This window comes from Mus pahari, chromosome X, assembly GCF_900095145.1.
Source record: "Mus pahari chromosome X, PAHARI_EIJ_v1.1, whole genome shotgun sequence".
NCBI classification, from domain to species: domain Eukaryota; kingdom Metazoa; phylum Chordata; class Mammalia; order Rodentia; family Muridae; genus Mus; species Mus pahari.
Window position 1 is genome coordinate 136321143 of NC_034613.1, and position 22828 is coordinate 136343970.

The 22828-nt window shown below is 34.8% G+C and overlaps 1 protein-coding gene across 7 annotated transcripts in view; it reads right to left on the reverse strand.

Moving 5' to 3' along the window:
• The window catches only part of Cnksr2 (connector enhancer of kinase suppressor of Ras 2), a 230361-nt gene that overhangs the window by 54521 nt on the left and 153012 nt on the right, over positions 1-22828 (reverse strand). For 4 of the 7 annotated variants that reach the window (XM_021187764.2, XM_021187762.2, XM_029534593.1 and 1 more), the window contains 4 exons: positions 20413-20502; positions 18729-18943; positions 2924-2972; positions 2464-2636 (listed from right to left, as the gene is read on the reverse strand). In XM_021187764.2, the coding sequence (XP_021043423.1) occupies positions 2464-2636; positions 2924-2972; positions 18729-18943; positions 20413-20502 (527 nt within the window). The remainder of the gene's footprint in view (positions 1-2463; positions 2637-2923; positions 2973-18728; positions 18944-20412; positions 20503-22828) is intronic. The other 3 variants (XM_021187765.2, XM_021187763.2, XM_029534592.1) reach the window with 1 other exon arrangement.

Genomic DNA, 22828 nt, shown 5'->3' on the forward strand with positions numbered 1-22828 from the left:
GAGGAGGAGGAGGAGGAGGAGGAGGAGGAGGAACAGCAGCAGCAGCAAGTTCAATTTTTGTCTATATAGTCACTGGAGCATGATCAAACTCTCAGTGGCCTTAAAAGCCAGTGCTTCCTTCCCCACCTCTACCCCTACTGGAAGCCACCAACTGTGAAGAGCAACATTTCAGCATACTTGTGGCAATTTAAAAGAGTATCTTTGATGGCTTCTCATCTAGGTTACTTTTTTTGGGGGGGGTGGAAATAGAGGTAGGGGTTGTCACAGAAGCCTTCTATGACTCTTTATCAACTCTGAATCTGCAATCATTAATACCACTGCAAAGGAAGATCCCTTGCCCTTTACAGTCACTGGGAGCATGGATCATGGACTTCCACAGGGTTTCTGGTGACTGCATGGACTACAAACATCCACATGACCTCCAGTATCAGCACATGCCATGGACCTCATGGTCTCTGGTGGCAGCCTAGGCCACCAACATCAAAAGGGACCTCAGTTGCTGTATGATTCATAGACGCCATCATGGTCTTACAAGAAGCCCACCCAGACCATGGACATACAATACATCTTTACTGAATACCTTTCTACTTGACTTTTAGTCAGACCAAAATAAAAACAAAAAAAGACAATGGAGAAAAAGTTTACTCCCCCTCTCACTATTCTGAAGAAAAGTACTACTCTCATCTCTCTGTGTATGTGTGCATGTGTATGTGTGTGTGTGTATGTATGTATGTATGTATGTATGTATGTATTATGTATGTTTGTATTTTGTGCATCTGTGTTATTTCTATTATTAATGAGCTATGCAAAACTTATAATTTTGAGCTTTAGATAGCAAGTGGAATTTGTATGCTAGATACAGAAGCACTCTACATTTTCCTTGAATGTTTTTCAGTGTGAAACTTCATTCTGAATTCCACCTTATGGTACTCCTGTCATCCTCAGTTCCAATCTAAAATATTTGTGGAGTATTATCTTTTCATAATGATGGAGCAGGAAATACTATATTTCCTCTAAAATAACAAGAAGGCTTTCCTGGAAATATATATTGTACATGGGCAACAATAACAACAACTTGCCCAAGACTAAAATATAGGCACTATTTAATAAAACAGACAAAAGATTTTCATCTCTTATAGTTTGAAAGCCGGAATATAAATTAGTGTACATATAGAGTTCTATAATTGAATTGAGATACTGCATCTTAATACTCCATGATTAGCACATAAAATTTTAGTATATCTATCAAACAAAAATGTTTTTATATTTGTTTACTATAACTAGACAGGATATACTTAGTGAAAAAGATTTTATTTTATTTTATTTAACTATATGACTGCCACAAAATATCAAAACAAAATAACTAAGTATATTGACATATATAGAAAATTATTAATTTAGGATCTTCTAAAAAAGCCTTGTACTAATGAAAAGTAAACACTAAGCATGTTGTAAAACATTGTTCTAAGTTGTGTAACAGTATTTGATTCATGTCTAAGAAAGCTTAGTAAGATATGCATCATTACTTTCATTTTGGAGAGGAAGCTATAAGCACAGTCACTCAAGTAGTATAATCCCTCAGTCTACTCTGTATTCATGATATAAGATAGCAGCATAATAGCTTGTTCAGGGAACATGAAATTCCCTAGATAATGTATGTTATAACCGAACATCTAATAATGACAGTAACTTTTAGCAATTACTCTTCAAATGCAAACTGATCAATGTCTTAGGATACTATTTGTATAAAATCTACAAACCAATTATATATATATGTATATATATATATATATACATATATGCTAACAGCCAAATTATTGTTTAAAAAAGTCAAATATAGTGAAGTAATCGGTGTAACAAACAAGTCAAAGCAGTGTCAGGGGAAAAAAAAATCAATGAATTCATTATACATCGGCACGTTTGGTGAAACATGATTCTGATTGGGATGATTAGTCTAGATGCAAATAGGTTGTACCAAAAAGTAAAACCCTAGAAATGTCATAAGAACAATTAAAATTCACTAAATATGCCCCTTCCCTCAAGCTGGCCAAAAGTAATGGATACTTAAAATTTTCAAAATTATTCTACTAGTTATTTTTTTCTTCAAGAGAAACTGAAAAAAATTGAAACAATATTGAATTACTTAAGTTGCTAAGTTGTCTCCTCCTCCAAAACAGGAACAGAAAAACCCTATAAAACTTTAAGCAAGATTTTTTTTTTAATCTATATGATTTCTTTAAATTACTACATTAGTTATTTGGTATTTTTAGAAACAGATAACTTCACTATATTTTAAGTGTGCCTCAGATATGTTGCTACATTAGAAAAATAGTGCACCTGTTCTTTACAGAACTCTGAAGATAGATTCTGCATTGGCTTGAGGGTGATATGATTTAAAACAAATGACTCAGGTGTTGAGACTTTTGTTAGAGATGGATGAGAGCACCAATTGCTCTGTCTTACCTCTTCATTAATATACCAGTATAGGGATGCATCCTTTAGGACAAACCAGTACTTCTTCCACTTCTGTGAAAAATAGCTTTTTGCATCTTTCTTTTTCCAAAGCCATCCCTCACAGTCACCACGGCCAAGATCCTTGCAAGAAATTCTTCTTTTGCTCTTGCCTGCTATAGCTCCTAAAGAGAGTGAGTGGAAATATGTTATACATTTTGGAAAACACATAAAATTAAAGATTAATCTGTAGATCCTGAAAGCAAGTCAGATACTTATTATTCATAAAAGTATCATTTCTGATTATGTAATCCTCATCTCAAGACTTTTTGAGGCCATCTGTTATCAAAGATAACTGCATGGTAACTGATCTAAAACCACATTGACTTCAAGACAATGAGAGGATTAATGAAATGTGCTGGGGAATATTACTGTACAAAAGCAGGTTTAAAGGTTCATTTTCTTTTATTACCTTTGTTTTTCTTCTTTGATTTGTGCTGCAGAGAGGACTGCTGAAATGTCTGAAATTAAAGACAGGAAAGGTTAGTATGTGCAGAGTCTGATACAGAAAACTCACAGGGCTACACCAATGACTCTAAGCCCAGGTTAGAGAAGTAATTTTCCCATTAATATTTCAAAATAAATGGATATAATCACATTACTTTATTTTCCCATCTCCCTTGAAGCAGGAGAGGGCCTATCTGTGTCCTAATTTTGTTTGCAGATTCTAGAATAAGACACATTGTGAAACTAAGTGTCCTTACCCCCCCCAACATACACAACTGTTCAATTTGAGAGATTTATTGTGCTTTCTAATACAACATCTCATTGTATTCTCACACAATCTGATGAACTAGAAGGCAAATGGTTCTTTCTTTTTTCTGTATATAAATATATAAACACTTGGATCAATATCATAATGTCACACCTACTTATGCCAGTACTACTGATTAATCTTCATGTCGACAACATCAGCACCTCATCTCATCTCTTCTTTTGAACATATGTACTTTCCTACTCCTCAATTACCTACCCCTACAACTATGTTTGTTATCTTGCCATTGCCTGTAGTATTTATGGGTTATAAAGCCTAATACCACTGTCCTATCAATGAAAAAATGTTATGTCATCTAAATCATTGACCATACCACCCAATTATCCTTTATTTCTGTCCTACCCAGTTTCCATGGGATATTATTATAATTGTTCTTTTGCATTATTCTCTATATCTATATGTATTTAGCTGTTTACTGTGTCTTGAGAAAAAGCCAGAGCTGTAGTGACCTAACTTTTCAAATAGTGACTATAAATCACTGGTTCTACTAAGATAATATATTCATATACACTGTTCACTGGTATAATAAGATGAATTATGATTAGCTAATCAAGAGAGATTAGTAATTGCATGTGAGTTTTAAAGTCACAGACAATTCTTTGAAGTGAACCTTCTTTGGAGTAACAGATTTTTCTTTTTCTACACAAACATATAATGGTCAAATAGATTTTCTTTATATAAAATTTTCTGATTTAGTTGTAGAATAAATTCATATCACTATTTAATGTATTTCCTCCTCAAATAGTATATTTATATAAAACATTTTGTTCCTGTTTGAGTTATAAATATCTAGTACATATAAAGATAACAGTGTAATCTAGAAATAATAAACACCCAAGTTTCAAAGTACCATAAATATCTCTTTGTGTTATATTCATATAAACACACATGTGTATATACACTTACATTATATATACATATATATATATATATATTATAGAAATCATAGCTATACAAATTCACAATTAGTTTCTGAGAGCATCAAAGTCAAACTTCATTATGTTGTATGGGTAATTCTGGCTAGTGTTTAAGTATACTTAATTTACACATAATTATTTTACATATATTGTTTGCCATGAAATTACTTACTGATATAGCTTCTTCCTTTTGTATTCTCAAGCAATCATTACAGTTTTATAGTTCATTATTTTAAAACATGACAAAGATTGGAGATGCCTGTTTTTTTTCAGAAGCTATCTACATTAATAACAGCTTATAAGAATTGGGTTATTTAGTGTGTTATATCTTTTACATTCACTTACTTTATTCATTAGTTTATTATGGTGCTAGAGATCAGACATAGAGTTCTATCACTGGTCCTAGGTGGATATATGACATTCCAATCCCTTCCAAAGAGTATAGTATTACAGCCCCCTCCCTTTCCCATAAGCAATGCAGATATCTATAGACGTTTACTGCTAAGCATGCTCATTTGTCTGACATACAATTTCAAGCTAACATTTCTTTTTTCTCTCTATTACTTCTTCAGATACTAACTAAAATCCTAAGCATATCAATCCTAATACTGGACATCTTTATTTAGCCTGGAGACCCCCACTTCTGCATGTAGTTTTGCACAGACCTCTATTCCTGAAGCTGCCTGCTTTGCCTTTCTCATTTAGTGATCTTCAACCTTCCTTCTGAGTCACGCTTAGACATTTTCTGAGACTTTCCAGAAGTCTCATGGCAAATGAGAACAATATTTTTATTATCTTTTGTATTTCTCTTAAATCTTGTAGTTGAATTTCCCCAAGTCTCAGTTTCTAAAATTAACATTTAAAAGCAACATACTTACATAATCAAAAAGTAAGCTAATAAGTATCTAAGGTAAACCTGCCAGAGGTAAAGCCCAGTAAAAGCAGTTCCTTTTTGTCTCAAATTCAAATTATATGTAAATCCTTACATTTTAGTTAGCTTCAGAAAACACTCACAGAACTATTTGTTCTTATTAAGAACAAATCACAAACACATTCATATACATTTTAAATAGGTCTGCCAATCATAACAGTTACTAGCACATAATGATTTAGGAAAGGAACTACAAGAATAAAATGTTCAGAAATTTCTTACTTAGCTAATTTCAGAAGTTCCAGGGGGCAGATTGTGGTTTTTGCCCCACTGCTATATTAGAGACAATTCTATGTTACAGCTGTCTATACAGTGTACCAAAGTAGTAAAGAATATTTTTATGGTTACATAACTCATGGTTTCATTGTTTCTTTATCTCAAATGATTCAACAGAAACCAATGGCTCAATAAGAGTTCCCAAACTTTCCTGTCACATGGGAACTAGCCCATATAGTTCAATAGATTTTAAAAATTGCTTTTAAAAAACCTTCCATATCAGCAAGGCCTGGCCAACAAATGGGATTATTATATTATAGGCTTGTTCATTGAAGATAACTAGTAACTAGAAAGCTAGACTCCATAGCTTGAATAAATCAAGTTGCCTCCTTGAACTGATAGATCCTGATGATGAGGATTAAAATAGATATGTCTCTGCTTAAAGAAAGAAAACTGAAGCCAAAGTAGATCTAACCATGCCTTCACTGTGGAAACATCAGAGTAAACTTTCCTCACCTCTAATGCCTCTTAAAGAGCTTTCTTTCACAGTGGTCACTACGTAAGTGTTTCTTAATTATAATTCCCTTTGAGGCTGGAGAGATGCCTCATGGAAAGAGTGCTTGTTCTATTTATGTGGAGGGCCTGGGTTCGATTTGTAGCACCCACCTGATGGCTCATAACCATCAATAACTACAGTTCTCAGGAGTCTGACATTCTCTTCTGACTTCTAAGGGTACAAAAAAGGAAGACAGTGTACATATATGCATGCAGAAAAAAGAAAACACCCATACATATAATATCAATAAATTAAAAACAAGCACATCAAGCAATAATAGCCCAAAGAGCTTAACAAAAGCACCCCCCAAAACTAAGCTGGTTATCAAATGGTAACTGTTCAACAGAACCCCAAATTCCTCAACAACAAAAACAACAACAACAACAAACAAACAAACTGAAAAACAAAACTTAAGGTGTACCAACTGGGGAGAAACTTATCAAGTTTTTGAAGAAACCAAGACAAAGTCCAAATACTTGTTTTTTTCTGCAAACAAAGTAAAGATAAAAACCAACAGACATTCAAAGGTGGATGGGGAAAGCCCATGAATCATCAACCCTATACAAATAACTATAGGAACCTGAGGAATGCTGGGAGCAGGAGAAAGTCTTCTCTAGGGAAGAGCACACCAACTGGTCATCCGATACCAAATGGTCATCCTTGAAGGCATATATACAAGTAACACTATAGAGCAGGTTACACACACACACACACACACACACACACACACACACACACACACACACACACCAGCAATTAATGGAAAAAAGAGGCCATAAATTTGAAAGAGGGCAGAGGAGTATATGGGAGGGCTCTGAGGGAGGAAGGGTAAGGGAGAAGTGATGTAATTATATTATCATCCCAAATGAAAAAAAATTCTCAGAGTAAATAGACTCCAGTAGCAGGTAGCAACATTTATCTCTCCTTTCTCTCCAGGGTCAAATTGCTATGAACAGCAGACATTGCAAAATATACATATTTTTCCTGCCATAGTTGACATTATTACCAGAAGTAAGGGGTCATAAACAGTACCACAAACAGTACCAGGGTCCTCAACAAGCCAAATCATGAAAGGCAGGAAAGGGAGATTTATTAAAAATAATCACATTTGGAAGAAAGACAAGGAGATTCAGAAATCCCCCCGACAGGCGTGGCTTCTACCTTCTCTTTTCACACTGAGCATGAAAACATGTTTAAAAAAATATTTAGTTATTATTTATATGTAAGTACACTGTAGGTGTCTTCAGACACACCAGTAGAGGGTGTCAGATGTCATTACAGATGGTTGTAAGCCACCATGTGGTTACTGGGATTTGAACTCAGGAACTTTGGATGAACAGTCAGTGTTCTTAACAGCTGAGCTATCTCTCTAGCCTCCCAAAACATGTTTTTACAGCATAAAAGTCCCTTTTGTTTTTAAAGAATGTTCTACATACTCTGATTTTAAACAACTTTTCAGTTTATATCACTAACCAGGACATCTCAATGGAGATGCATAGGCTGCCTATTTCAGTTGATTTAATATGGATTTGGACTACACTGATGTCCTAGCATTCAACCATCAAATGTGCTACTCACTCCTCTATGTTCAAGTAAATGGCTATTCATTTTTCCTTCCTACTGGCTTAGGTATAAAATCCTGGAGTCAAGTTTAACTCTTCTTTTGTTCTTTGTTTTACAGCCCATGGCCAAGCCATCAACAAGTTTTATAAGAGTAAATGTTACACCCACACCCACACGTGTGAGCACACGCACACGGCTTTACTACTTCTGTTATCAGTGGTTTCTCACTGTGAATATACATTCATGTCTTTTCATGATCTTGAAGGCCATACACAGTCTGGTCCCTTATGACTTTTACCATTTTCTGCCCTCCTTGTTAAATTTATTCCAGTCACAGTGGCTGATTCCAGATCAAGCTCAAGTGCAGGTCTGTCTCACAGTTTTTACTCTTGTTACTACCTCGATGTTCCTTTACCCAGACACTATCACTGCTTACCCTAGACCCCCTTTAAGTCATCAAGTAGATGTTTACTTTTAAATTAAACCCCAGCATTCTTTATATAAAATTGTTACTCCTCATACAGTCAATACTGTTTTTCTTCTTTGCATTTAATAATGAATAAGCTTATACTTCATGTTTATTGCATAGACTCCCTTCCAAATATGCACTCTAATAAAGAAGAAAAACTCTGTTTTATACACTGTTTTGTCCTCTGCCTATTAACATTTTGGGCCTAATAAAGAGAAACTGAGCAAATATTAGCAAAGAGCCCATAATACAATCTTAACTAGTTAATTATTTTAACCTAAAAATTGTTGGGTGGTGGATAGACAACACACAAATTCTCTTGTGTCCAGTATATCCCTGAAATTTATGTTCTTTAGTAGACCTTTCCTCTGGGAACATATGTCTTCTTTAGCATTAGTTGCACTGAGAATATCTTAGTGAATTTAACAGATTAGATTCAAGATGTGGTTGACCAAAGTACATTAAATCTGTGTTAAAAGATATTTATGCAAATAATTACATGATGAATTATGAATAGATGTGTTGAATTGTAATCCTATCCAAAAAAATAGAATGTGCTAAAATAAAAAGCCATTATGAAAGTACTGTTGATCCTCTTCTTAACCATGGTGATGCATGCAATAGGATTCTGTTTGGCTATAAAAGATCCCTTTTCAGAATTTGCCTGAAAAGACCGTTTGTTTTTCATTTGCCCACAGATGTTCTCTTCAAACTCCATTCTCCCGTCTTTTGGATGAAGAAGTGGGGGGTGGTAATTTGGGTCATTCTTATCCTGAAAATTTCAGAAGTACTTATTTTAATTGTAGAAGAAAATGACAGTTTCTGTATTGCATTTTGAAAGCTCAGCTACTATTAAATTCTTCTCAAGTTGCAAATTACTGCACTTATGGAAAAATTTGCAATCAAAATACTCTCTTGTTGCAATATAGCAAATTTCTTTCACTGTAATTTTCCACAAAGTTCCAAGATTTCTTCAGTGACTAGCCAAGCCAACACCATCCTTCGTTTACATAAGAAAAGAAGGTGCTTAGCAATTTGAAGTACTTGGGATAAATGACAGCTACTTCTACTATTCAGTTTTTCAAATAAACAAATAAACAAAATTATTTGAAGTCTTAAATATTTTAGAAAATAAGACTTTCTTTCTTACTAATTATTATATTTTGGCAGTAAAAGAGTATGAGTAAGTGGAGTAAGAGCTAAAAGTACTAAGTACTACATCAAAAATCTAGAAGAAATTGCATAGAACTTAACTGGTTTGTTGCTGGTGGTGATAAGCTCACTGATGTAATACATGAAATAGAGGAGTTGAAACACAGGGAGTGTAAGCTATAGCACTACATTAACAGATGCTTCAGTTCAGCAGGCTAAAGTTCTCTTGGCTGCTTATGAATCTAACTAGAGTTTTTACTTAATAAAAACTAATTTTATTTGAGTCATTAATCTTGACTCAAAATCTGTGCTTTGAAAACATTATCAATGAGGAATCAGATAAGAATGAAGTGACAGTTGAGCTAAGTCTTCATGCCCTTTAAAGTACTTAGATTAGGCAAAGTAAATGGTTCCTAAGAAGAATGACTTGTTTTCTACCTTACATAGGAAAGAACATGACTGAATCTTATGCAATAGCCTACCATCGAAAAAAAAATTTTTTTACTTATTATAGTTGTAGGTAGGGAGAGGAGGAACGATTAATACTAATAAGAATTACCCCCTTGGAAAATAGAAATCATTATTTTGTGATTATAATAGCTATTTATCTACTGTGGGATTATTCTGTGTTAGGCACCATATTGGAAACTTTCTGTAAGTTATCAATTTTCATTCTTAACAGAACTAAACCAAACCACCACCACCAACAACAACCAATTGTAAAGAAGCTATCATTGACAGTGTAGTAAGGAAGAGAAAACGGAGACAGAATGCGTAGACTGCTTCTTCAGGATTACAAAAGAAAGGGCAGAGTCAAATTCAATTCTATGTCTGTCAACTCTGTGCTCCGAAGTACCACACTGCCTTGAAAGTAAGCAGTCTATTTAAAGGAGAAGAAAATTGTCACAAATGTCAGAAAATGATACAAGGCATTCATCTATGATGGCATTCTGATACATGATACAAGTTCACTGTTATGTGGAAAGAAAAGGGTTTTACAAATTGGAAAAGGGAATAATTTCATGTTAGTGGAGATAATTTAAATCAGTAACACCTATATCCAAGTTTATGCTTCATCAATTTATTTAGAAAGTTACATTGCTCTGTGGGCCAGAAAGGATGATTTACACTTCTATCATGATACAAAAGGTCATGTTAACATCTCATTTTTGTAAATGAGACAGAACTTAAGGTATGAAAGGTCCTAAAACTCAGCCAAAGTAGACATGATACTGTAGTCACACTTGATCTTAAACCTATTAATTGTGTTAAATGAAATCTGCAGTTTAAAAACCTCATGCCAATACAGGAATGAGGAATCATAGATCCAAACAAGAGCCTGCATTTGTACTAGTTCTTCATGCTGGAGAAATCTCTTGGAGTTCATTCACCATTATGCAATCTTTTCACTAGTGCCATTCCTAATTAGTTAAAAAAAATCACTGAAATGACTTGGTTCAGTGTCTTATGATATAGTACTGTTGTTTATTAAGGCAGAGACCATTTGCTTTGGTCACTAATGAATCCTCCGCTTCTCACACAGTACCTGTTAAAAACATGTATCAAATAGTTACTGGGCACCTGAGTGTGCAGGGAATTAAGTTACAACATTTCACAGATAATCTGTCAGTACAACTTATCTTCAAAACATATTCACAGCTCAATTCTGTTCATGCCTTTTACTTTAACATGTAGTCTTAAGCTACTCTCATTTCTCACTTGAATTGACCCTATCCTATCTTATTTTCCTACTTCAACTTTTGTCCTTGGTCCGTTTAGTCTAATTTCAATATAACAGCTGATGTGATACACTTAGAATATTTATTTTTCATTAGTAATGTAATGCACAGCTCCAGTGGAACAATACTATAGAAGGAACCAGGACATCTGACTTCTAATTCTCCATATTGTAGTTACTATTTCTGCTCTATGACTATGGTTACATCATTAAACTCTTCTGATTTTAATTTTTTTATGTGCAAGCTCAGGAATTTGAGTCAGAGTCTCTTGGAATATTTCATAGACTATTAACTTTATTTGAATGTCATTTATAACTGAATGTAAATAGGAGCTAATTAGTCTCCATATAAATTTAATTACTGGTGATTTAGGATTTATATATACCTGTTTCAATACCAAATGCTAGATGGTTCTTAAAAACTGTTTAAGCTCCACTATATATGGAAATAACACCAGCCATATTAGGTACAGTTATTTTGGGGTATCTGACTGATATGTACAATTAACATGTATTTTGTACTGAAACAGAAGCAGAAAGTCTTTAAAAGGTACAAAGCAGAACTAGGGCAGCTACTGTTCTTAATGCTTTTGTTAACAACAGAAACAGCTGACATACAGATATCAAAGAAATCAGGAAAGGTTTGCCAGTGTTTTGTGCCCCCCAAATTTGGGGGAGGACACCAAGTGATTTGATACCTTGGATCAAAAGACAAGGAAATAAGTTAGATATAAAAGGAAGTACTCTTAATCTATCCTGCCCAACTCTTTTTTAGTCTTACTTTACGGTGTTGGTGTGATAAAACAAAAATATGGCATCTCTCTCAATGAACGAATTACAGATGGTGATTTTGAAAACTTAAAATGTTTGCTCCTTTGTTTTCTTTAAAAACATATTCTTATTTATTGGTTATTTTAATTTATTTACACTGCAAATGTTATCCCCCTTCCTGGTTTCCCCTCCGCTAAAAACATATTTCTATTAAGAAAGAAACTCCAGATCAAGAAAACTAATTTTATATGGGACATTCATCAGGATAAGATCCTATCTTGGGCAATAAAGCAAATGTTAATTTTAAAAGAAAAGAAATAATATAAAGTATACACTGTTGAACTTAAAAATAAATAAAAAGAGAAATCAGTATCAAAAGGAAATAAGTAAATATCCAACTACTTGGAAATTAAACAGCATACTTCTGAATAAACCTTTCTTATCTAGAAAGTGAGTCTCAGGAAAATTAAACTGAATGGAAATAAAAACAGCATATGCTTAGAGGAAAAATTATAGCAATACATTCTTCTATCAGGCCAGGTTATTGCTACATACCTGCAATCCTAGCACTTGGTCTATTTTCTTTTTTTTTTTTTAATTTAATTTTATTTTTAATTTATTTTTTTTACACTCCATATTCCATTCCCCAGCCCTCCCTATCCACTCTCTGACTGTTCCACATCCCACACCTCCTCCCCACCCCACCATGTCTCCACATGGATGCCCCCACCCTCTGCCCCATCTGACTGCTAAACTCCCTGAGGCCTCCAGTCTCTTGAGGGTTAGGTGCATCATCTCTGACTGAACACAGACCTGGAAGTCCTCTACTGTATGTGTGTTGGGGGCCTCATATCAGCTGTCCATTTGGTGGTCCAATGTTTGAGAGATCTCAGGGGTCCAGATTAATTTATACTGCTGGTCCTCATACAGGATCACTCTTCACCTCAGCGTCTTTCAGCCTTCCCTAATTAATTCTTCTATTTTGGATCTCAATTATTTGGTATATTTAAATGCAATATTGTTATGTATTCTTTGTAAATAAGCAATTTTTCTGCATGTGGTAAAGGAGGAAAGAATGACTTTTCATGCTTGTTTTTTTCTGTTAAAATAGACAGGCATTGTTGAAAGGGTTTGTGCCATATTGGACTACCTCTTTTCTGCCCCACTGGTTAAAGAGAAGGCTTTATTTTGAGCCATATTATGTTTGTTCCTATTATGCTTTACAGGTGTCACAGAGTCAACTTTCAACTTGACACAAATCACCCAGGCAAAGAAAACCTTAATAGAACTGCCCCCATCAGTTTGGACTGTGGCCATGTGTAATAGGTATTTTCTTAATTGCTAATTGATGTAGGAGGGCTAAACTCATTCTGAAAAGTATTATCCTTAGGTAGGTAGGCCTAGACTGCAAACCAAAAGAAGCAAGCCAGTAAGCAATATTCCTCTATCATCTATTCTATACTTCTTGTTTTGACTTCCCTTGATGATGGCCTATACCTTGTAAGCTGACAGCCTTCTTCCCAAGTTACTTTTGATCAATGTTTTATCATAGTTACAGAGAAGCAGACTGGAACACTATATTACAGGCCAGGTTTCCAAAACCAGAGCCAGTTTATGCAATAGGCAGGAAAAAATACTGAGAATATACTACTACACTGTACTTCAAGTTTGGAGGTCTCTAGCCTTCGCTTCCTTTAGGATTTCAAGCATGCGAGTTAATGTAATTTTTTTTCCAGTTTTTTGTTTTGTTTTATAGTGGGGTGAAGGTTGTGATTTCTTGGAAAGAAATGGAAGTCTGAACTATATCTAAGTTAGAATTTGTGAATCTTTAAATTCATAAAGTATTTTTATTCTCTATTCTGTCCAGTCCAGTTATAAATATATCAGTTTGTGTACATAAAATGTGTACATAGGGGTACTTATAGGTAACTCATTTGCACGGGTACTAGATAACAGATAACACTACTAGAATAGTTAACTTTCTGCTAAAGTTACGCTAGTTTTGAAGAGTTGTTAAAATGCTGATGAAGAGTTAAAACACTGATGTTCAAACCTCAGTTCCTGGGATACCAATCCAGCCACAGAAACCTTCAACCTACAGTTTGTCCTGTCTGCAAGACGTGCTGGAGTAATGGTGGTCTAGAACTTGTGGGAGTGGCCAACCAATAATGGTCCAACTTGAGGCCCACCCACAAGAGGGAGCTCCCGCCTGACACTGTCTAGACCAAAGGCTGGACAGCCCAACCTAGGATAGATCCAAATACAACTGGCTAAAAAGAAAAATAGAGTCAATGAAATAATTTCTAATGATATTTTGCTACACTCATCAATCGCTGCCTAGCCCAATCGTCATTAGAGGGGCTTCATCCAGCAACTGATAGGAGCAGATACAAAGACCTACAGCCAAACACTAGGTGGAGTTCAGAGAATTCCAAGGAAAATGGCGAGAAAGGGTTGTAGGAGCTAGAGGGGTCAAGAACACTACATACAGGAACATGGCTTCCATAATCAACCAAGCAGGGCTCATAGGGGCTCACTGAAGTGGCAATCACAGAGCGTATGTGGATCTAAACTTGGTCCTCTGCATATATGTTATTGTTGTGTAGCTTGGTGTTCTTGTGGGACTCCTAACATTAGGAATGAGGGTTGTATCTGACTCTTTGGCTTGAGGTTGGGACCCTTTACCTCCTACCTTGTCCAGCCTTCATGTGAGGATATGGGCATAGTTGTATTATAACTGTATTGGTTGATATCCTGGGAGGTCTGCTAGTTTCTGAGGGGAAATAGAGGAGGAGTGGATCTAGGGGAGAAAGGAAGTAAGGGAGGAGAGGAGGGAGGGGAAACTGGTTGGGATATAATATATGAGAGAAGAATAAACTAAAAAACTCAGTTCCATCATGGAACTACTTTTAGATATTTCTGCCTTGGCTTCTTAGTCTGTAAAATGAGTTTAATACTAGTACATTCTTCATAGGTTACTGGGGATGAACTATTAATACTTATAAAGTGATTTGTATAGTGCCCTTTTCAGGTTAATTGCTTGTTAGAAAGAAAGAAGGAAAAAGTACTTTTAACAACTGTACACTGACCTTTTAGCTTTATAAAATATTTCCTCACAAAATTTATCAGAATGGCTAAATCTACTTATTAGGAACAATATAACAGCTAAATGTTTACACGTACATCTTAAAAAATAGGATGGATTACAGAAATGTTGGGATGTTAGGAAAGGAGTTAACAGATTTTTTAACACCTACTCAAAATCTGTTTTAAAAAACTATATTTCAAATTACATTATGAAAGTATACCAGCATGGTACATGGATACATAATCAGATTTTTACCCATTATGGTATATATGCATATAGATTTTAATTGATTAATTAATCAAGTCAATTAATTAGTTTCACTTATAATGAAGGAGGATGTTATTTGCATATTGTATTAAGCAAAAGTTTATACTCTGATTTCTTTTTTTGTGTGTGGGGGGGTGGTTCTAGACAGGGTTTCTCTGTGTAGTCCTGACTGTCCTGGAACTCACTCTGTAGACCAGGCTGGCCTTCAACTCAGAAATATGCCTGCCTCTGCCTCCCAAGTATTGGGATTAAAGGCATGCACCACCAGTGTCTGGCTCTAATTTCTTTCTTAAAAGGTATGCTAGCAGGTTCTTGATCTACCCCACTAAATAATGCCCTTTGGAAAAATGGAAACATTTTGTTCTCCCCTAAGAATGAAAGATGAGATTCAGGGCAATCCAATTAATCTTTATCTTTATAATGGTTTCTTAATACATGTATATTTCACATATACATACACCACTGCCTATCTTTGTGTCTTCTAAGATCAGCTAACAACGTGTGCATTTTCAGACATAGAATTAACCTAATTTACCTACAAGTAAAAATAATGTTAGGAATTAGAAAAACATGTTCAGCTGATGAGGTGGGCATAGTGAGATGTCTGTAATAAGATAACCAAGCAGGGAAGAAGCAAGGACTGAATGGAACTGAAGTTCTGCATTACAGTATAAAAGGTATGGTGTAAGAAAAATTCATCTTGTTGCCATCCCTGGGACTATAATAATAGTACATGTGCAAAAGATCTCTTTCCAAGTTGAAAATACGTGAAAGACACTAACATTGGAGTTCACAGTCACTTACTTCTTAGTGGAGTTATTCACTACAACTTACATGGTATTATATTACTCTAAAATTCTGATATAACCCTGCTATTAAATTAAGACATTTTAAATCAGAAGGCAAACGCCTTTAGATAGCATAGAATTCATACCGTAGCAGAGATAGTGTTCTATGATACTCAATATTTAATCTTCCCCTTATATTCTATTGTATCAATAACATTCATGTTTTACAAGAATCAGGAAAAATGAAGATGATCATTTTCTCATGAACGCGATTAAGTCACATACTAGTACTGACCTTGTATTTTGAAGAAACTATAACATAAAGAACATTTCTTTCATTTTAAAATGAGCCTCTAGAAATAGAGTTACTCAAACAGATTTTTGATCTTCCTCAACAAATAAATACTCTTTGGAAAAGTGGCAACAATTTCTAAACCTAGGTAATACACTATTGTGTATTGATAAGAATATTTTCTTATCATTTTTACTTGGTTTTTATTGACTTCCTTTCGTCAATTCTTCAACAATTCCCAAATTCATTCTCTATTTTCTTTTCCTAGTGTACACAAGTCTCTCCATGAAAAACATAATGAACACACTATGTATATGAGTATGTGTTTGACCAGTCATCACTTTTCTAATGCTAAATCCAAACTTCCTACCAGCTAACCTACTTGGAATCAAAGTGGCCTCTTGTTCTCCCTCCAGCTTCATCTCTAACTAACAATTCTACTCATGAATAGGGTGTCTGTCTTTCATCCTGGGAACTTTGTATATGCTGTTATTTATAATTGAAATCAGACTGTATAGGTATTCATTGATTAGATAGCTCTTCTCAATTGTGATAACACAAGTGGACCCATTCACAGGTATCAAAGGATTTAGGTTTTTAGGTTTCCTTCAGATGTTGCTGGGAAGAATAATGATTTATCAGCTACTTAATGGGTTATGATGGGGCATTCAAGTCTCTTGTACAGGAAGAGACATGGGCTATGGGCCTGGGGGAAGGTAAGATAGGCACTGCAGCTATAAAACTCTAATCAACATAATGAAAAAACAGTTTTTCTAATCTAGTGTTATGAGAATAGGAATGATAACTTAAGATATTGACTCTGAGAAACAGTTCAAGTACAAATTTATTAACTCTTTCACATCTTGTATACTTAGATGGTATACCTTTTAACAATATGATAGATTTGATACTTTGGGCATTAAGTTCCATTCCTCCACTTACTAACTAAAGGTCTTGTAATCTTTATATGTTCATGTGTGTACACTTGTGTGTGAGCATATGCATGTACATGTGTGTACATCTGTGGAAGCCAGTGGTTCACTTTGGGTGTCTTCCTTTATTATTCTCCACCTTATTTTTTAGAGGTAAGGCTAAACTAACTGTAGCAAGCCAAAGAGGTAATCTGTCTCCATGCCTCCTCTGTGTTGGGGTTATAGGTGTGCAGTACCAGACTTGACTTTAGGTGCTAGGGATCTGAACTCTGGCCCCATGGCTATACAATGACTTTAGTGACTGAGCAACCTCTTCAGTTTCATGTAGTCTATTTTTAATTGTTCTTAAGTGGAAGCTACACTTCTATTGTTAAAAACAAACTTTATTTAGCCAAAGTGGTAGAAGACATATTGATGCTTTAAGAGAGGGTTATGACTAATAGGATTTTCAGCTTCCACATGGCTAATGTTCGGGTTCCTCACCATCCATCTGGCATGGATTTAATGGCCCTGGCTTTGACCTCTCACGTAATATTTTCATTAGAAAGCTACTGCATGCCAGTGTGATCATATGCTTTCAGTTCAAAATTCATCAATAAATTCTTGATTATTGTAGGAGTCTGAAAACTCCTGTGATGACTAGGATTCACTTTGTCACTCTTGGTTCAGCCACTGCCCATGATGAAGGTTTTTCTTAAGTCACCTTGAAGTAGAAGGCTACTTTTCCTCTTGTTTCTATACTTTTTGCATCCTCCCATATATAACTTAAATTAAATTGGAAATCTTAGTATACAATGCTGTGCTTTTATATATGAATGTGTGTGTATGTGTGTGTGTGTGTGTGTGTGTGTGTGTGTGTGCATATGTACATGTCAAAGCCAAAGGTTGACTTCAGATATTTTCTTCTTCTAGTCTCCATCCTCCTTAATTTAAAACGTTCAGTCATTCATTCAATGTGGATGGTGTTTTGTGGGCACTGATGTTTATGTGCCATGTATGTGCTTGGTGCCTGCAGAGGCAAGAAAAGAGTATTGAAATCCCTGGAACTGGAATTGCAGAAGGCTGTCAGTCTCCATGTGGGTACTAGGAATTTATGCCTCATTTTCTAGAAGAGCAGTCAGTGCTCCTGAACATGGAGATATGTTTTTAGCCCCTTCACCTTACTTTTGCAAGGTCACCCAGTATACATGGAACAACCGATTCAGTTGGGCTAGCTGACTAGTGACTTCTGAGTATCCTCTTGTGTCTTCCTCCCCAACACTAGGAATATAGGCAAGCAGCACTAGGCCTAACTTTTTCCTATGGGCTGGGAATGCAAACTTGGTCCTCACACTTGTGCAGCAAACATGTTTCCAACTGAATCATGTCCCCAGCCCCAATGCTGTTCTTTGTCTTCCCAGTTTTACTAGCACATAGTGGATGCTCCTTTTAAGGAAGAGTCATGAAATACTAAACATTCTATTTCTAACGCTGATTTCTAAAGCTGCCCAAGCACTGTGTATTAATATACAAATGAGTAATTACCTAATTACTGTTTTCTGTCACTATTGTGCCTATTAAGTTATTTCAATAAAATAGAGGTTCCTATTAAATATGAATATTTTGATCAAATGAGCTGTAAAACAAATCAACCCTCAATAATTTTATTTCAGTTGCTAATTTCTAATGTTAGAATCTTTTATAAAAATCTGGATTATATGAACTAAAGTAATTTGCCTTCCAAGGAAGTAAATTAATTTAAAGACTTTTGGAGTGTACTTACATGGTACAGTGTGGTTTCTGGCACTGGGGTGCCCATGATGTCTTGTCTCAATGCATCCATTTGCAAACTAGGTAGCAATGAGTAGTGAGTTGGGCTATTCCTCTTATCACCCTTCTTTTTTGACTTCTTCCCTGTGTCTTTTTTGCTGTTTCTCTGAAACATGTATTCTTCTTGAGCAATTTTTTCATTGCTCATGTATCGAAGTAGAGAGTTTTCTACATAAAAAGAGAAATATACTGATATAAATATGCAAATATTTGAAATGTACCATTCTTTCCAAGTTGTGCTATAAGATTTCATTTCAGTACTTTAACTTACAAAATATGTAGTAACAATACAGTAGGACTTAATTATTTGGAACAAGACAATACGGCATATTTTTGGGTTATTTCTTCTGGTTTTCACTCTGAAGATTTGACATAAAAATCACCTGTAGAACTTAAATTTGAATGGATGTACCTTACAGTTTGAAGCAAGTTTCCCAGAAAGATTTTCCTAAACCTTAATGACAAAGCATAGCCTCCAACATTTTAGGTAGCATTCTTGGATAAGTTGAAGTCCATGTTATAAACTTAGTTCATAGATTCTTTCCTTAAATTAGTAGTCAGCTTTTAGTAGTTAATATACGAATTTCCCCCATGCTGTCACTATTATTAGAAGTCCCAAAGAATAACTTAGAGATGGTGTATGATAAACATTTTAATTTTTTCTTGATTTATTCAATTAAACTATAATAAGATTAGATACTAAACTTTGATATGGAGTTAATACATACATGTAAAGAAAACTGAAAGTGTTCTTGAACTTCTCAACATTTTGGAAATGCTCACTCCACAAAACATATGTTAAGAAGACTAATGAAGTAGACATTTAGCTTGCTTGCCTATGTGATCTGTGGATGTTTTATAGTTCACTGGGTAGAAATGATAAGTAAACGGGTCAACCATACCATAAAGGAAGCTTAGTGTAAAGGAACAATTTCGGTTTGGTTATCCATCTACAATTTATGGCTCTCTCCTGCAAGTGTAAGTAGCAGCATCAACAGCTGGGCTCACCATAGCCACACTTGGTTAAAGTCTACTAAGTCATGAAGATTTCACTTACTTTGGGTAGGTACTTCAAAAGTAGCCCAGTCCCATGTAAGAGAAGAACAGTGAACACAGCAAATAGAATAGAGAAAATACAAAGCACCCTTCCCCTCCACTTCTCTATGGTTGTTGTTAAGAGTCACTGGTCCAGTTTCCATTATACATCTGCTTTCCCCCTATGTGCATCAATGCTTGTTATGAGATTTCATCGTACGAGGTTTCACAAAGGAGTAAGTTTCATTGCAGATTAATTGGGATTGATAACAAAACTGTTTTTTATTTACTGAATTGAAATGAATTCTTTTATGCAGTTTCACACTTCTGACCTTGTTTTCAAAATATTAACTTTCGATTTATAAACATATATTAATCTTTCTCTGTGTAATTATCTGCCCAGAATCTCTTAGAAGGCATACATATAAGATACCTATTACTAAAGGGTCAAGAGTCAACTGTTGAACTGACTTCATTTATTTGTACTGTCAGTTAATGATGGAGTAAGTTTCTGCTGAAGCCATAATAATCTATTTAAAGAACATTTATATTTGCTTATTGTTCAAATAACCCATCCTACACTGAAATTCTAGAACACTTACCTCTTCTACTATCTCTCTTCATCTTATTTGGATCTTCATAGTCCCCCACCCAATTATATTCGACTGGCATAGATATAGGTCGTAGCTTGCCTAAACACAGAGAACAAAGTTCACATCACATTGTTTTTCTTCCCCAGGTAGCCTTATACTTAAACTGATTTTCAGTTACAGTATGCAAAACACACTCTCATATGCAACGTTATGGTTGGCATGTGTGGATGAAGAAAATGTGTGTTTTGAGCCAGAAGGTGAAACTGCCTCTGAGAACTCTCCAGATAATACTAGTTTAAGGTACTTATTCTAGATAATAAAGAGTAGCCCATGTTTGCTCTCCTTAGAGTCCTGGATAGAAAGGTATATAAAATTTTACCAAAATTCAGTTTTCATTTTTTTTTCATTTTATTAACGGATTTCAGTCTTATTCCCTAATGCCTATGAATCTTTCTCTTGCTAGTCCCTTCTAAGGTGACAGTCCCTTGCATTTAACCTTATTATCAGGATTTTAAACTACTGTTTCATGGTATACTATCACAAACGAACTTAATTTTTTTTCTAATTGATATCATCATACATTTGAATACTACCATGCCGCAGCAATATGGGGCCTTAAATCTACTTGTGCATAGTTTTTGATATAATAAGCATGTCTTGTTTATAGACTCAAGTATCCTCTTCTTTGGCCAATATCTTTCGGACTATTCTCACTAAACATCATTTAGCGAGCAGCAGCCATAGCAAAGACTTTAAGTAACACTCTGGTAAAGAAGTAATCAATTATTTTGTTCAACTTAAATTTCCCAAAGCACAGAATAGTCAACGAAAACCAAATAATCCAAGCTTTTAAAAATATACGTCTGGTATACAGCAAATGGTAGCATTTTAATAAATTCTGGATTAATGAAAACTGGAAATCTGCAAAGCCTAGATCATAAGAATGGCACAATAACCACCACAATAAAAGTACCTATAAAAGCACTATCTGGAGGCCAGAGAATTTCCTGGAATTTGATTACTATTGGATCATTAAACCCTTATGCTTATGAGAATTAATGCTTTTAGTAGGAGGAAACTGTTAAGCAATGTGCCTAAGGAAACCCACCTGCTCAATGCCTAATATCAGCATTCACATCAAGGCATTTGAATATCAGTTGTGAACATTTTTCATTATATCTTTATACAGGCAGATCATATATTCAGATCATATTTGCTTCTGCATCCCTAGAAGCCACCCTTTTTTCTTTCATGTCTTTTTAAATGTGTTGGTCAAAATATTACAAAATTTTGTGGGAGATTTTAATTCTACTCTTAAGGAAAATATACCAAACTTGTACTTCCTAATTATCTGCACAGATATAATTTATTTACTATATTTTACTAGGCTATTTTAAAGTCTGAGAATAAACTACACATGATAAAATTATTAATGATGTAACATGTTATGATTTAATGACTTCTTTCCAAGGTGTGCAACTGCCTTTATAAATGGTGATTTATGATTGTAACATTCTTATGTAACTTATCTCTCCTCTTTTTCACAGAAAGAATGAATGAGATGATGCAATTTAATGTATTCTGCCCACCATGGTTGGTGTAAACATGTGAGGAATAGTCTCTGAAAAATTTCTATTACATTGCTTTATGAATCGGTTCCCCAAACTTCTGATTTTATAAGTGCTATATTTTCAAAATACCCACAAGTAATTCTTTTAGAGTTTAGTTTTAAACATAAATTCCATGTTAGCATGCTCATCAAAACTAAAGCAGCTAACAGCACCTTTGCATATCACCAGGAAAATCTTTTGAAAAATAAAAGCCTAATTAATAATAATTATTCATCTATCAAATAAACAGTCATTTGATAACTACAAACTTGTTTGGTGGTTTTAAAAATCATTAGTTGCCTGGAGCAGAGCATCTGCACAAGACAAGCAGATTGCACAGAAATACATAACTATTCATTGAATTTTGTTAATAGCTACGATTCAAACAGAATTAAGTCACTGATATAGGAACAAAGCTATATATGACTTTTTAATGCTGATTTTTCTGGGAGTCATCATTTAACTGTACATTGTTAACCCAGAATTTAAGGAAAATTACAGTGACTTAGAAAAATGCTCAGAAAAAATAATTTATTTATTTTTGTTTTTGGAGAAAATCATATGTGTTGGCTGGGTTTTGTAAACTTGACACAAACCTAGACAGACATATTTGAGAAGAAAAAAAATTTTTGTTTGTTTGTGTTTTATTTTTTGAGACAGGGTTTCTGTGTGCAGCTCTGGCTATCCTGTGATTCCCTTTGAAGACCAGGTTGGCCTAGAACTCATATAAATAACATCTGTCTGCCTCTGCCTATGGAGTGCTAGCAATAAAGGCATGTGCCACCAGACCCAGTGCAAGAAGAGAGAAATCTTTT